The sequence below is a fragment of the Anolis carolinensis genome, unplaced genomic scaffold (assembly GCF_035594765.1).
Source record: "Anolis carolinensis isolate JA03-04 unplaced genomic scaffold, rAnoCar3.1.pri scaffold_9, whole genome shotgun sequence".
NCBI lineage: Eukaryota > Metazoa > Chordata > Lepidosauria > Squamata > Dactyloidae > Anolis > Anolis carolinensis.
The window spans coordinates 12,688,687-12,706,399 of NW_026943820.1; the positions used below are offsets into that span (position 1 = coordinate 12,688,687).

General features: G+C 38.2%; 1 protein-coding gene across 7 annotated transcripts in view; it reads right to left on the minus strand.

Moving 5' to 3' along the window:
• The window catches only part of phkb (phosphorylase kinase regulatory subunit beta), a 196,762-nt gene that overhangs the window by 164,670 nt on the left and 14,379 nt on the right, over positions 1 to 17,713 (minus strand). For all 7 annotated transcript variants that reach the window (XM_062962009.1, XM_008113900.3, XM_008113904.3 and 4 more), the window contains 3 exons: positions 15,544 to 15,630; positions 13,184 to 13,322; positions 3,770 to 3,869 (listed from right to left, as the gene is read on the minus strand). In XM_062962009.1, coding sequence (XP_062818079.1) covers positions 3,770 to 3,869; positions 13,184 to 13,322; positions 15,544 to 15,630 — 326 coding nt within the window. The remainder of the gene's footprint in view (positions 1 to 3,769; positions 3,870 to 13,183; positions 13,323 to 15,543; positions 15,631 to 17,713) is intronic.

Sequence of the window (17,713 nt, forward strand, 5' to 3'; positions counted from 1 at the left end):
TTGTCAGTGGAGTTCTTTTTTTTTAACAACTTTTATATTACATGATTAAATTTGCATTTAAATATATTTTGGTTTCTTTCTACATAACTGAATTATACATAGTAATTAGACAGCAGAGAGACAACCAGTTTTACAGGTTGGTCTATACTCATTTTCATTTTCTTATTCCCACACTGTACAGCATAAAAGAAAAACAGCTTACTGTGACAGCAGAAATTTATGAGAGATTATGCTATTCCAGTGATAATTTAGGGATGCCTTTTTGAGCCATTCTTAATATTAGGTCTCCAAAATACTGACACTGATTGCGTAAGTAAAACGAAAATACAAACCATCATGCAACTATCAGTTATATTAGATTACTTCTTCAAAAATCCATCAGATATGGGCAGATGAGTTGGTTTCTTATGCTTCTGCACTATAAATGACTGGCACTATTAGTACAACTCGTTTCTTCTTTATACTCCGGAATGAAATTACTTCTACTGTAGCATAACATTTTAAAAGATCTTTCTTGATAATGATGTGCAATGTCAAGCCTGGGTAGACAAATTATAGGCTTGTTAAATAGCTTTGCTATCAGCTAATGAATACATTCACTTTCCTATTTGTTATCATTTTAATGCATTCTTTCTCTGGCACAGTATTCTTGTGTCAACGTACTGATCCATAGGGAGAATGAGAAAAAGAGAAACTATTCCAAATTAAACAAGTTAACACTTTACATTGTTTCCAAGACTTAAATATAGTTGTTGTGCCTAAAATAAAATAGACTCAGTAAGCCAATGAGATCTTTACTTAGTATATATTAGATACTTCAGTGTTGCACTGTAGCCCTGGAACACCTTTTCATCCAACACCATACAATGTTCAGATAATCCAGTAAGTAAAATTTTATTAATGAATAAGTATAAAAGCCATATTATTTTCCATGCAGAAAATAATATGGTTTGTATCAGCTCATGAGAAAGTGCTACTAGGAAAATAAGACTTAATTTAGCATATATGAAAACACTTTCTTTTTCTTCCAGACTTCCAGGCATGGTCTTCCAATAATGAACTCTAGCTTTATTATAAGGAAAACAGAGGCTGCACATAAAGTAATGGAAACAAAGCTATTCCATTTGAGAACTACAAGACAGAATTCTCTTGGGGAGGCAAACTCAAATAATCTCTCCTGAATTAAATCCATCAAAGACGGTTTGTGGAGCAGTTGTGTCAAATCAACCCATAGAGAAAGGGGACAAATAGCTTACTTAAAGGAGACCTTGTCAGATAGAATTTTTCATATCAGACAGGAGAATGAGAAGACATGTCAGCCTTTAAATAATACAGACTGAATGCAACCTTAATGCATTGTGCTACTTTTTAAAAAAAAGTTCTAATGAGAATAGATCTACACACCACCGTGATGAATGTCTTTGCAAAAAGGAACGTGGCTTAATACGATTTGCTACTGCTTAGTATCTTCCAACAGAGAGAGAGAAAGGGAGAAACCAGAGAGGTGGCAAAACTGCTCAGATCATTCCTATCTTCCAAGCTGCATGTAAAGGATATAATATTAATTCTGAGTCTCCCTGCTAGCTCACATGACAGATATTTGGAAATGGCTGGTCTGCAGTGACAGTTTAAAGCTGACTTCCAGAGTCAACGACAACTCTGTTCCCAACTATCCAGGGTGAACCTTGTGCATACATCAGTATCAGATCTCACAAGGGTTGCAACAGGTTATAAACTGAATGGAAGAAAAATGTTTCAAGGCTAGAATGTACTAATATTTCGCTTTTTATGGGTTTTTTTGTTGTTGTTTTTTGAAAAAAGGTAAAGGTTTCCCCTGACATTAAGTCCAATCGTGTCCGACTCTGGGGGTTGGTGCTCAACTCCATTTCTAAGCCGAATAGCCGGCATTGTCCGTAGACACCTCCAAGGTCATGTGGCCGGCATGACTGCATGGAGCGCCGTTACCTATGAATGAATAGGCCCAATACAGCTGTCATTAGAATACTTCTTCTGTTTTAAAAGCGTATGGCACTTTATCAGTGCTACTTATTTCCATGATACAGCACTTTATGAAACCTGTCCCCGCTGGTTTGCTTTTAATTACTCTGATTTTATCTGCTTGGATTTTAATGTATTGCCCATTATTTTATTTTGTGTATTGTTGGAAAGTTTTAAGTTTTTGTCAAATATGTTGTGTTGTTGTTTCGGGCTTGTCCCTGTTGTGAGCTGCCCCAAGTCCCTTCGGGGAGATGGGGCGGGATATAAAAATAAAGTTTATTATTATTTATTATTATTATTACCTTCCCGCCGGAGCGGAACCTATTGATCTACTCACATTTGCATGTTTTCGAACTGCTAGGATGGCAGAAGCTGGAGCTAACAGCAGGTGCTCACTCCGCTCCCTGGATTCGAACCTGGGACCTTTCGATCTGCAAGCTCAGCAGCTCAGTGTTTTAACACACTGCGCCACCGGGGGCTCCACATATTTTCTTTTTTATGTTTTTTTTTTGTTTTGAATACTTTTCTGTTATTATATAGGATAGGACCATCCCGTGTTGGCATTTTGATTAATATTCCTCATAAAAAGTTCTGGTTTGAAAGTTATTTTGTATTTGAGTTTCTCTGAATAATCTCCTGTATTGGCTTTGTCACATATCTAAGAGGGATGCACTAATATTTCAGGAATGACTAAAAGGCTCAGTCTCAGTTTATTAGAGGCAGATATACATAACAAACCTGCTGATATGAAATGTTTGATTGTATAAGCCATGTAACAAGAATGGAGTTAATAGAAGAATCATCTGATGATTTCAAGAATTGGAAATAACATTTAAAGTTACAGAAAGGAAAAAATGGAACTTGACTTTCATAATCTGACTCTTGCAGCAAAGGCAACTTGTTCCCCTACCACATCATTAATTCCATGCGAGCATGGAGTCATGACAGCATATCTTCGCATTTTGATTAATCCCACTCAGAGGAGAGCTATGGCTACTGCAAGATGCAATGTGTTGCCATCAGTTCTTTTAGATGGGAGACAAAAAACATGGAAGTTTCTAAAAGGGTTTGTTCTTGTGACTTGGTCTCTGCTGAAATATTTCACCGTTCTTTGTTTATATGCCCTATATATGACAATACATGGATGACACACAGGAGTGCAAATTTTATTCTTGAGATTAGTGACTCTTAATTATACTTTCTTTTTTATCTGTGACTTCATATTGTTGTATATGCCTGTGTTGTGATTTTGTTGTTATATGCCAATAAAAGGATGTGTGTCTATGATCACTTCAAGAAATGGAAAATAGCAATTTTTTTTAATTTACAGAAAGGAAAATATTGTGTTCCTAGATGTGCATTTGTCAAATGATCAGGAAAGGTCATATTAGCTTCTTACAGTTTCAGCACTAGTCCTCTCAATCTCTTCCCAACTCTGTATTTCCACTATTTCTTATGATGCTATGTATTTTCAACACTCCTGACACCACCGCCTGCCTATCATTGGCTTACATTCCAAGAGCAATTAAAAGACTGAGTTTTTCAAATAAGCTGAAGCGTTGATTTACTGTGGCAAGAGCTTCTTTGCCTGCAGCTTTTCAACATGTTGGGCCCAGAGCCTGGGAACAGACCTTCCCTAGGAAGCCGCATTCTGGCACTTCACCCATCGCCCTTTTAATTTGATTCCCTTTTGGAACACTCGTTAACAGTTACAATTAACTTAATCCTTTAGAATTAAGTGTGCGCTTGTGTCCACACTGCAGTGTTTTACCTTATCAGCCTGGCGCATGTAGCAGTAGAGAATTCCTCGCATGCATTTTATAGCAGAATGCTCCAGCTCATGGGTCCTTCCCTTGTCATCATCAATGCGCCTGGGTGAGAGAGATAACCCATGAAACAAATTAGAAATGCTTTCAGAAGGAAGTTAAAGGTAGCAGCATAATTAAGCATCAGGGATGTTTTATATAGTAGCACCAGCTCATGCAGGTACACTTATGCTTGATCAGCCTTGCCACAATAAAACCAATAGTTATTTTTTATACTTAGGATGCAGAAGATGAAATCAAATAAAGCTTGTTTACAAACCTGGAATACTTTTATTTCTCAGTTTCATTTTGTTTTAGGGAAAGTACGTGAACACAATTAGAGATCATGACACCAAAAGCAAAAGGATTCTATTTGGGAAAAAATGACCACAACATAGCAAAGTTTTTTTAAACCAGAATAAAATGAGGAAAATGTTTTTTTGGTGTGTCTTTTTAATAGTAGCACTATGAAATGGGCCTTTTTTGCATTTTGCTCTAACAAACGACATTCAGCTTCAACACAAACATCACCTCGTCTCTTCTCCAGACTGTTAATACAAGTACTATGCACTTTGCATGACCTGTGCGAAATGAAACACATACCCAGAAGGACAGAAATGGAAAACCACAAATGGCAAGCCAAAGTGTGGATGGAAGGTCACATAGAGAAGGCAGTTTTGATATTACAGATACATTTCCCAAAATACTCATTTTGGTTGTGACTTAAAGTGAGACTTATTTTCAATGAAACACAGAATCATAGAATTGCAGGAGATCACAAAGGGCATCTTTAGTCCAACCTCCTGTCATGCATGAATAGATAACTAAAGGACTCTGAAAAATCTCTATCCAATCTCTGTTTAAACATCTCCAAAACTAGAAACTATCATCCTGCGGTGCAATCTAAGGCATGATCCAGACTTTGGGGCCTAGTTGACTGAATATAAATCTGGTAGTCTGAGTTTGAAATATTCTTAAAATGTTTTACATAGCTTCAAACTGATTATCAACATCGAAAGCTGTCAGGTTGCCAGCACCTGTTTTGTCAAATGGTTTAGTATACTTGGTCTATTTACATCACTCTTACTGTTTAAAACTATTCTGAACTAGTTCAAGCTGATTTTATTGTAAGCCACCCCAACGCCCCGGATATAGGACAGACTGTAAACATTTTAATAACTGACAAATCGATGGCCACAAGGCACAAAAACAACAAAACGCATCTTACCACGGAGACAAGTTAACAGTATAGTATCCAAAGGAATGGAGGCTGACTCAGAAAATACGCTGCCTTCTACAGAGATGGAAACTTTGGGCAAAGAATTCCCATCAGGAGACTGAAATTGTCAGGGATGTTCATCAAACTTGTTTTCCACTTATTACAAATATTTTCAGTCACTCCAGGCATTAAAATGCTAAAGCTAGTAAGAAGATGTCTAGAGTCGCACATCGAGACTTCTAATACCTCAGGTTCAAAGCTTACAGCATTGAACAAGCAGTAGAGACAGCTTCTAGGCAAATCTCATTTCTTTTGACTATGTGAGGAGGGAAAAATTGCAAAGAGCTTCAGATCCTCACTTCCAACTTTGGTTTCTGTCCCACAGGAGGAAGGGACTGAAGCCTTAATGAAAAGAAAGGTGGCAAGGACTCCTCCAAGAGTTACATATTTTATTTCTTATTCTTATATGTTCCATTACTGCATTTTATTGCTAAGTGTTTTATAATATTTTTAAAAGCAGAGAAATTAAATATAATTTTAAAAAATGACATTTCCAGCCTACAATTAAACAGAAACCCTTAGGCAGTTATTTGGCTGGTTAGGAAACTGTAGATTTTGATTTGCAGTTACCAAGGGTACTTCAGACAAAGATCTGCCATAAAAAAAAATGAATTGGGCAGGCTTTTAAAAGGTGAGCAAGTTCAGGAAGGGGAAAAAATATGTCTCAGAAATCAAACAGTAGCAAATGAATATTTCGAGTGAATGCACCAATGCAGGTTTCAAAAACCAACCAAGTCCACAATTTCAACCAGGATGAAAACTAGCCTTCCGTGATAGAAGTTGTCTGGAGTGGAGAACATCTGTGCTTGATGGGAATGTCTGTGCATGAAATGAAATTATAATTAGCTCTTCAAATAAGAAATCTAGCAAGAGCTACGCTGAAGAAGAAAATTATCTTCCTACTGTGTGATGCTGACTAGAAGGAAGAAGATATAAATTATTCAGCATTCCCATGTCATTTTTTCTTCCCTCATAAATATATCAGTTGAACTAACACCACCTTCCCGTGTGTTGTGCATTTGAAAAAGAAGGCAGAGCTTGGTGACCACAGGAAGGCAGTCATTGTGAGATGATGCACTTGTTAGAATGAGCCATAAAAAAATGCAGCATTGCTCATATCACTATTTGTATCTGTGTCACGACCCAGGCTGCAGAGCACCAATAACCATACACAGAGGCCAGAATCTATCTAATATCTTTATTAAGGAAATAAGTAAAGGCAATAAAAATAAGTGTAGAATATAGTTCAGAAGATGACCTTTCAGGAAAGGTCAAATATAGTCCAGGAAAACAATGTCCAATATGAAATAGTAAGGTCCAAAGTTGTAATCCAGTAACCGAAACACTTGCCAAGCAAGGTGAGGGGAGATGACAAGGTCCTTTAGTCCATGAAACTTAGGCAAGGCAAGGAAATAGCTTGAATCTTGGTACACAAAGCTTGATTCAAGGCAACAAGGAACGAGGAACAGGGACAAGATCCGTGGTAAACACTTGGCAAGGTCCGGGAAGCAAGGCAAGGTCCTGGAAAGCAAGGCTGAGTCCTAGGTAGCAAGGCAAGGTCCGCGAAGCAAAACAAGGCTGGAAACAGGAACGAAGGCTTGGAAACGGGAGTAGCGCTGTCCACACACAACCTACTCCGGTAGCTGGCGAATTGACTCCGCAAGATTCCTACGGGGTAAGGAACCTAAATAGGGTCTCGTTTTCCCACCAAAGAACACTTCTCTGGGGAACCAGAACCGAAAGTCAATCTCTGTGTCCAGATGCATGACTCCCTAAAGGTTCTCATGAAAGCAGTCTTAATCAGCTGAATGCCTGGCTGCGATTCTCAGGCTTCTGCGATTAGCCTGTTGAACTCCTTTTTGTTGTTGATAATAACTACGGCGAGAAAATGGGGGAGATTCTGACTCAGGGCTTGTTTGGCCGATTTCTGGAAGGCAAACCTCCTGCAGGTGCAAGGGCTCCAATTCTGGCTGGGAAAATTCCAATTCTGGCTGAAACGGTGGAAAAACCAAGTTTTCCTCTTCATCTGTCTCAACAGCGCTAGGAACGGGACTACATGGCCCATGAGTCATCACAATCTGAGTCCATAAAATATTGGGGTTTGTCCTTTGGTTCTGGAGATTCATTTATCCGTAACTCATAATGCTGAATTACTATTTTCCCTCATATTTGGCGATGCTGCTAAAGACTAATTGGAATTTCAGTCCAACAGTATTTGGGAGAGCACAGCCCTACCACAAGCACCATGCTATGCAAACAGAAATGGCTTCATCAATAGGAATCACAGCAGGACGCTGCAAATATAGCCTGGGAATTTGATTCTAGGTCACGAACGTAATTTGAGAAGAAGCTCCTCAATTAATTGGCATTTCTGTACAGCCATGAGAAGTAAAACCAACATTTGAAACCTCAACCAACGATTCCTGGTAGTGCTGGCCATCCTGAAAGAGGTCATCTCGTCGAAATAGCAACAGGTAAAGGGCATGTTGGATCCTTTGAAAAGACACTGAAAAGTTCCTCGTCGAAATAAAATATAATAGAATTGCTTTCAAATGTTAAAAGAGGCAATAATGAAGCATGAAATTTGAAGAAACCACAGAGAAGCTCTGGATACAAACCACAGCTCAATGCCAACAAAGGAATGTGCCTAACTTTGGAATATAAAGGCAGCCTTCACAGAGCATGAAGGTCGAACCCATTTCAATGAGAAGGCAGTGGGAGTTGGAGGAGGAAATTATGCCTATAAAAACGATACTCTGAATGGTACCAGCTATTTAATCAACCACTAAATGAACCTGAGGCCAAAATCATATATGCTGATTTTGAACTTTAATGTATAAAAATTTAAATTATGCCAGCTGACAATGTGTATTAAGCCAGGCTTAAAATAACCGTTGATTAAAATCCTCTAAAGTTCTGGAGTGGTGGATCGTTTTTCTTCAAGTTTAAGATAAGACTAGAATGTAAAAAAGTATTATGTGAACTGCAGAGGAAACTAAAATATAGCACAGAAATTTTAAGTATAACCAAGACAAACAAGATGGCACAGCATCCTCCCAATTTGTTAGTTCAGGCAATATCATAGGGGCAATGCCGACAACACAATGGTGAAAGGAGATTCTACTGTACAGGATCCTATTTAAAGATTTTTGGTTTTCTTTTCTACGTATTGGACAGAACAGGCTTGAGGCCAATCGTATGAGGATCTTAGGAAATACTATCATGTTGGGGGAAGGACTAGATAAGAAGTTATATGTTTGTTTGTTTTTGTAGCAAGAAGATACAGAAGTGTATAAAAAACCATAGCAGGACACTGAATCATTAGTGAGAAGGTCTGGGTAGAAGGTTTGAAATCCCATGTGATCAGGAGCACTTTAACACATAGAACTAACAGCCATTGGGTCTAAAAGCACACTGTTTATCAGGACTTCAGTTGTATTCAAAACCTAACTTTTCACATTCAGAAATCTATGAAAGTTAATGAGTCAAAGGAAATAAAATGTACTCTAGAATCTAATGTGGATAGACAAGCTTTTAGGCCACCATGCAAAACATGGGTAATATTTTAGATACATATTTTGAACATGATAAACAATGATCAAGTTATGGTTATTTTAGTTCAAGTGAAATCACCCATGCACCCTTACAGACATTTCTGCTTCAGATCATGTCTTTCACTTAGTGCTTCTGCACATAGCCACTCCATTTGGCTTTATGCAACAGAATTTTAAAAATGGAAAGGGTCCCAAAGCTTAGCCAAATAAACTCACTGATATTTCATCACACTTTCTTTCCCTTCTCCTTCCCTCCTCAAACACATACAGAGAAGCAGCCTTTTAAGTTAATGGAGAAAAGCGAGAGAAATGTGGAGAGAAGATAAAAAAAACAGGATAAGTTCCTGCAACTTGCAAATGTCTTTCAAGTGTTCCAAATGCAGGAAAGAAATAGTACTGGGAATTAGCAGGGAAACCTGTTTTTTCCAGCTGCAAAGCTCAGTTGACAGCCTTGTAATGTTTTTCTCAATTTTTCTGTCTGAATGAGACCCAAACTCTAGTTTTGGTGATTCATATTTCACTTTCTTTCTCTCAAAGTCATAAGGTGTATGTAAAAAAAAAGCCACAAGAAGAGATGAGTGATAAATAAATATAATTGTTGTTGATAGATTGGCCCAATGACCATGGTTCTGTTAGTCACAGTGGCCAACCTGGTGTTCTGGGTAGCCCACATGAGGACTCTTCCCTTTCTCTATTCTCTCCCCCAAGCCTTATGAACATATGGATCCAATTTACTTTTAACTGCAAAGATGTGGAGTCTATTTCTCCACAATGTAGCCCCATACCAATCCAGAAAAATCAGAACTAAGAAACCAATGGGATGAAGCCAAGGAGATGGCGTCTTTCGACATAAAGGCCTCTCAATCTCCCAAAATCCTAATGGAAAGCTATGGTCCATTGGTCCCACTCATTCACATACTTCCCAGAGGTGAAAATGAATACTTTTTAGGGCAAAGGTGCCCAAACCTTTTAAGCCAAGGGACAGTTCACAGTCCCTCAGCCTGTTTTTTTTGGGGGTGGGGGTGGGGGTGGGGGGGGGGGGTCAGACTATTGCTTGAAAAAAACATGAATGCATTCTTATGCACATGGCATTTGTAATGCAAAAAAAAATCTATGAAAGAACAATACAATCTATAAAATGAAGAACAATTTTAACCAGCGTAAATATACCAGTCTTTCAATGGGAAGTGTGGGCCCGCTTTTGGGTACTGAGATAAGTTAATTAGGATGACTGTTGTGTGCAAGTCATTTCAAACAGTGACATATGCTGCCTCAGAGTCTGGCGGAGTCTCCTTCTCTGGTGGTTTTTCATCTGAAGCAGCATGGCCATCTGTTGAGAGGGTTTTGATTGTAGCAGGGGGCTTATAGTTGCTGCCTGACTCTCCCCCTTTCTTCCCAAGGGAAGAGCTACAGTGAAGGGTAGCCTTTTTTCAAAATGCCCAAGGCCAGAACCACGCGAGGAGAAGGCAACGCTTGTTCGAGGTGAAGGAACACAAGAGGCCACCATCTCTCTCTCTCTCCTCCCAAGGAGCCCACCTTTTCTGGGGCCTTGATCCCCAAGAAGGAACGATAGAACGAAGGAAGAGAGGAAGGAAGCCAAGAAAAGGAGAAAGGGAGGAAATCAAAGGAGGGAGGGAAGAAGGAATGCAAGAAGCAAGCAAAAGAAGGAGGCTTGGAGAGAGAGGGCCAGTGGAAATTTAAACAGGGTCTGCAACTGGCCCCCGGGCCGGACTTTGGACATACCTGCTTTACGGGAATATATCTAGTACCACAACTGCTGCAATTTTAGACTTCTGCTTTGTTTCAAAGGGAAATCAAATGTAGGGGGATGTAAAGAATACAAACACAAGAAAACAGTAAGTTGGATGGAGACCCAACCACTAAAGAGAACAGGATTCTTAGTCATATAATTGTTGCGCCAGAGAGATAATTTCATCCCTTGCCTCTTCTCTATGGGTCATCTTAGAGCAGCATTTTTAATACAGCACCATTATAACCTATGCATATCATTTATTAAATTCATACATTTATACAGCAGGGATATGCACTCCAGTTTGAATTACATTTTTATTTAAAATATTTCCAGTTGCATTGGTGAAAAGTATGCATTAAGCACTGATACACTGTATAAGTACTTCACATTTTTAAAACATTCCCATCAGTTACCATGGTAACGCCACGATGTGATGAATCCTTCTGTAGCTACAACTGCTCATCATTTATAATTTATACAGTGTCATTATATTTAATTAGGCAATGTACTAAAGCACTATACATTAATCAATCCATATTTATTTCTGATTCTATTTTGATATGTTCGTTTGTTTGTTTTTTTCCAGCTTTGGTTTTTATCTTCTTTCAAAATTAACTTTTGAGCTTTCTAGAGCTAGGGATTTGTTGATATTATCTAGTGAGCCAAAGCACACAATCTGCTTTTACCTTTGCATCATCAGAAATTCTATTTCATTTTCTTGATAGGTGAAGTATTCAAGAAAAAAAGGTAAAGGTTTTCCCCTGACCTTAAGTATAGTCATGTCCGACTCTGAGGGCTGGTGCTCATCTCCATTTCTAAGCCAAAAAGCCAGTGTTATCTGTAGACACCCCCAAGGTCATGTGGCTGGCATGACTGCATGGAGTGCCATTACCTTCCCGCTGGAGCAGTACCTATTCATCTACTAACATTTCAATGTTTTCGAGCTGCTAGGTTGGCAGAAGCTGGGGTCAATAGCAGGAGCTCACGCCGCTCCCCGGATTCAAACCGCCAACCTTTCGGTCAGCAAATTCAGCAGCTCAACCCACTGAGCCACTGGGGGCTCATATTCAAGAATACAAACGAGAAAAACAGGACAAATTTTAACTGGGAAGATTTAGCAGGGACTTGTCAGAAATATATAGGCTATGTTGTCACACAAATCAGAATGAAGTATAGCAATTCAGAGGCATATGAGGATATCAGTTTTGAATGTGACCTTACATTAAGGGATGCACACACAAATAAGGAAACAAGGCTACCTAGGACAGAATTCCCTGCTTTCCTAGCTTTCTGCTCTTTCCCCACATTCTTAGCACTCTATTTTCTGTAACAGATATTATAATTAAGGGGAGAAATTGAATCAATTGTCCATGACTTGCACGAGGTTCTGCTGATTAAGTAATTCAAAGATATGCTTTATTTGGCATGTGATGTGCAGTGTAGTAGGGCCTGGAGGAACTGAAGGTTCCTGCAAATGAACCTTAAACTAACTTTTCTAGGCTGCCGAAAGGAAGTTTCCAATGGAAGAGAAACGATGAGTTCGGAAGATAGCAAGCTGCAGAGTTAATTTTGTTTTGTAGGTTTAAAGTTCATTGTCCCTCTTTGTAATAACTCTTGGGGCAATAAACTTCAGCCTGTAATAAAAGCTATCCCAAAACCATTTACTTTATATGATAGATGATTCGAGGAAGAAAATCCTCCACCTGTGACATAAAAAGATCTTTTATGGGTTGTATTATTTTAGAATTCAATTACGACCAGACCTTTACTTTTGTGATACCCTTGAATCGGGAGTATCTTTCTCTCCGATTCTGGTTGCTTCTACTCAATATTTAGCTGTATGCTATTCAACTGTGGAAGGAATTGCTCTTTGAATGAAAGCAGGTATTTTGCCCTACTGACTTATGTGAACAGCACACTGGGCCTTAACATTTAAGGATGTTAAGATGAAATATTATTCTCATTTGTATGCAGCATATGTAATACAGGCTTCCACAAAGGACTATGATATAGGCCAGCATAAATATGTAGTACATAAATAAATAACTGCTGGCATGTTGAAATGGTAGATGGTCTACTTTCATACAGAAGAAGACCCCACAGGTAGAGCTATTCACATTTATAGTCCACTACCCGGTGGCTCAGCGTGTTAAAGTGCTGAGCAGCTGAAATTGCAGACCAAAAGGTTGCAGGTTTGAATTTGGGGAGCGGAGTGACTGTCCGCTGTTAGCCCCAGCTTCTGCCAACCTAGCAGTTCGAAAACATGCAAATGTGAGTAGCTCAATAGGTATCGCTCCGGCAGGAAGGTAACAGCACTCCATGCAGTCATGTCAGCCACATGACCTTGGAGGTGTCTACGGACAACGCCAGCTCTTTGACTTAGAAATGGAGATGAGCACCAACTCCCAGAGTCGGACACAACTGGACATTAAGTCAGGGAAAAACCTTTACCTTTACCTACCCTACTTGGAAATTAAGTAAGATGAGACACAAACATGTACATTCTCAATGGAAAGAGACAAATGGAGGATGGCAGCAACTTGCCATTATAATCAAGCCAAGTAGCTGCCTTGTTTCTAGAGTCTGCACTCAGAGTCGCTCACAAATACTTAACATGAAATGTTTAATATAATTTGAATTAATTATTTGTCTGGTTCCTTGACTGGGAGAAATTATCTAAAAGGGGCTAGGAAAGTAAGCTCAATTTCACATTGTCTTCCTGGTCACTCAACATTTTTTCAACCTAAATGTACTTAGTGCCATTGAGAAAACAAACAAGAAGCAATCTATTTACCTGTAGGCAAGGGCCAACGCCCAGGCAGCAGCAGCACAGTAAAGGCTGTCATGCACTTTGGCCTTCTGGTTTTCACCAAAGGTTTTTGTGGGGAAAAGACCAGTGGTCGGGCTTTGGAAAAGCAATACTGTTGATTTGACTGCCAAGAGAAGGGAAAAAAAGTGAATTTTAATTCCACCCAACTTAAAAGGCATGTTTTTTTTTTCAACAGGAAGACAAAACACCTTTGCTATTCCCTGAGAGTGAGTAAGGGTTTCCCTTGCCAATGCAGAAATTCAAATTCTGGTCTCTATCACAACATTCAAACCAATACATGACTGGCCAAACCTATCTATTCCTCCTTACACATTTTCCTGAATTATCCACAGTACCACTAAATTTCAATTTCCATTGCAGTATCACTAGTAACATTATCTGAAGGCGTTTCAGTTGAGGATTTTGGTCCAAAACAGCCTTGGTCGTCCTGCAAATGGATTGTTCTCAAAAGAAAGAGTCTTCCTGGATCTCTCAGGGACTTCTAAACTGTCAATGGTATTTCACTCGAACAGTTCTTTGGAATGGAACTAAGAGATATAGCACTGCTATAGTGCTGAATAGCCAGCTGCAGAGAGTTGCAATTGATAATTTCTGTTCAATCTCTAGCTTTTGAGCTTGACAAGGTTCCATTCTATTGCTCCTGTTACATCAGTCGCTGATGTGATTTGGCAGAATTCAAGGCTGGTTCAGCACAGCAATGTTTCAGACCAGCACCAAATGTTGTGGTTCATATAGATGAGCTCCTTGACAACATAATCTAAGTAAATGCACTCAGCCTGGAGTACAATATTAGTTTAATTGTGCAACTGAAATACTAATTAAGAAGAGAAGAAGGATGATGAATATCAAAACAAATATTGTGAGCACTGTCATTTTTAGAATTAAATTGAATATTCACCTAATCTAAGCATGGGCAAACTTCGGCCCTCCTCCAAGTGTTTTGGACTTCATCCCCCATAATTCCTAACAGTCTACCAGCTGTTAGGAATTGTAGGAGCTGAAATCCAAAACACCTGGAGGAGGGCCGAAGTTTGCCCATGCCTGACCTAATCCAAAACACGGAAACCTCAAAAGTTTGTCAGAACACCTATTCGAAAAAGTATGCTTCACATGCGGCAATAGTGTTTTCCCCGTGACCATTTTAGGCTGTGCTGTCATTGTGGCTTTTTAGTGCTGAATAATTAAGCTCATGGCTCTCATGGTGAATCACAGAGCCATTACCTGTCTGGATTCAGACAAATGGGCAGGCACTTAGTGCTTGAAGACATAGCACATTTTAAGTAGGCCATATGGTTCACGGTTGGATGCTTGTTTGTTTTCAAAGATAATGTAATAAAATAGCTACATCTCTGGGAACATCAGTGGTGTTCAGTCCCATATGAAAATAATTCAGTTTCCGTGTTGCTTCAGACTGAATCTGTGGAAACACAGTGGCATCAATATCTAATATGTAGAAGTTTAATTATGATAATTATATTACAATGCAATAATTGGGTGTCACTTTTCTTTTCAAAAGAAAAATTCAACATGACCAACAGTAAAATGGAGAAAGGAGTACAAAAGAAATTTAAATATCAACATGCTTCTCAAGAGAAGTCAGAACATGAGGCTCATATGCACAACATGAAATTTACATTTGGTTGAATCTCTGTATTAACTTGTGACTACCTATGTAAAGAAAACCAATGCAGTGTAGTGGTTTGAACACTGAATTACACTATGTGACACGATTATTGTTCCTGGATTATAAATGTTATTTTCTAATTGTTTCTATCATAAAAGCATTGAAAAGGTTTAGTAAACTGCAAAAACTTTGTTTTTGTGGAACATCCTGCAGCACATTTTGCTATAGTTTTTTAATGAGTATCTCATAGAGTCTCAACCAATTCAACATAGTTTGTGGCAGCCACCAAAATGAAGTTTCTGGAGTATAACAACTACTTTCAAAGGAAAGACTGCACAATTAAACAAGAATAACACTTTCAAACCAGAAACAGAATTTTTTTCAAAGTTTGTTACATAGTGTTATGACTTAGAGACAAGGGTTCAATTTTTCACTTGGCCACGGAAACCCACTGGATAATCTTGTATGAGTCACACACTCTCAAATAGAGAAAACCTTGTGATAAGTCTCCATAAGTCGGAATTAGCTTTGAAGTCACACAATAACATCAACAGCAAACCTATGTAAATGTAAGATTTGTCATGTCATGCTTTCTCCATTTATTTTATATTTTATCATTCTCCAGAAAAATTAATGAAATAAATGAAACAGAAAAATAACAAGTGCATACATACTCCAGTTTACCCTTTTTCAGACTTACCTATTCGGTAGTAATGGTCTAGTCTATCCCACAGACTTTCTCCATCCCTTGGTAGATTGATGCTTTTGAGAGGTTCATATACAGAACCTAAAGGGAGAAGTTATGAAATCCTGATTATAATAATAGCAAGAAAACCAAATTAGGACTGCAACCATAATAAAGGCAGGATGTTATAGTCATATTTCACAACCCATTTCTCTAGCAAACCTCTGAGGCACCTTCTACACTGCCATATAATCCAGATCATCAAAACAGATAATCCACATTATCTGATTTAACCTGAATTATACGAGTCTACACTGCCATATAATCCAGTTCAAAGCAGATAATCAAGATTTTATATAGTAGTGTAGAAGGGGCCTGACACCTCTTACAATGACATTTTTAAAAATGTCATTAAGAACACTCTTTAATAAGGCCAGAAAAGCAAAAACGCAGTAACATGATAAAGCAACTTGTGAATAATAAATCTGCAATAGGTTCAATGTAGAAAAGGAGTCTTCACCACCCATCTAAAGGTGCACAACAAATGGATCCAGCATTTTTTCCTTGTGAGGTTATTCCCAATCTTGGGCACCACAAATGAAAAGACATATGGAACTGGGTTACAAGTGAACCAGAAACAGAGCTTAAAATGACCAAGTACTTAATCAAAGCATGACTCAAAAAGTCTGGATTTTTGCACTTTGAGTATATCAATATTACTGTATTTGCATGCCACCTTGAGATCTCAAAACAAGGGTTGAGATGTAAATACCTTATTAATAAAATAAATAGGACAGTGGCACTTTAAAAAGGAAAATTGTATGTTTGGATCTAATGTTCAAATGCCGAAGTTTCTTTCATAATGGCAGTCAGAATTCCAGCTAAAGGAAAGCCACATAATGATGAAAAAATAGTGCTCTTCTTTCCTGAATCTGAACCAGCTTCATACTGGATGACAGGGATAGGAGTGGTATTATGCTGCATTCAGACTGCAAGCTATAACTACGTTACATATTCATGTATAATTCTGGATGTATTAGCTTTAAAAAGACCCAAAAAACCTAGGCTGATTTATCTATGGGTAAATATGAGTAATGTACCATAACTCTTATAAAAAAAGATACAATCCCATTCTCTGAATAGACTGGTGGAAGGAAAAGTTGAGTCCCAAAAGAAGCACCGAATTATTGCAGCATTAGAGCAAACACAGGCCTTACTGTGGGCCACAAATATTCTCCAGACCACACTCTGCCCATCTCATGTAATGTCATGCAGCAACTCAGAAAAGACAAACATACTTCTTGACCTTTACACAATATTATTTTCCCGATCAGCTTAAGAAAAATATTCATTCTAAGTAAAATATATTAACTATTGGGTGGAACTGACCTTTAGTAAAAATTGTGTAAAACAGTAATAAAATTTTATTGTATTATTTTATAGGAAACTCCATACATGAAACAAAGTTTCTGTTTTTAGTTCATCTATCTTACACCATGTCTCTGCTTTACCAGGCTTAAGTTAGGAAAATCCTGGCACCAGTTACAAATCAATATTGGATAGTTATATAAATGAATAATATATTCATATATAGAGTATATAGACCATAAATAATGAAACCTCTCTAATACAGCATTGACATTTCATGCACCTTTTATCAATGGAAGATGTTTTAGACTAAGACATGTACATAAATTATCTAGCATACATAATGCAGCATGTAGAACAAACACTGTGTGGTTCAGATCTAATGCAAAACTGCAATGTAGCATTGTGTGCTTATGTGACTTCTCAAACTAACATGTTACTTTATCCCTCTTCTTGTGTTTCACAAATTCTTAACTTTGTTCTCAGCAGGTTTGCCATTCCATCCAGACCTACAATCTAGGATATGCACAGGTCATAGTCTGTTCACAAACCAAAATCAAAATACTCATTATGGCTTTAGCCAGCAGACAGAATTTCTTCGTCTTCTATTCTACTATCTATCGTTGTTGTTATTATTATTGCTATCTTGACTACTTCATGCAACTGAACTGGGAACCAAAGTCAAGTCACACTTCAATATTAAAGGCACTTGGTTTGGTTCAAATTGAGATGAAACTCATTCAATATCAAGGAGGTATAATGGAAATTAGTCCTGCACTCTCAAGTCTTTGATGTATCTAATTTGATGGTTTCTTGC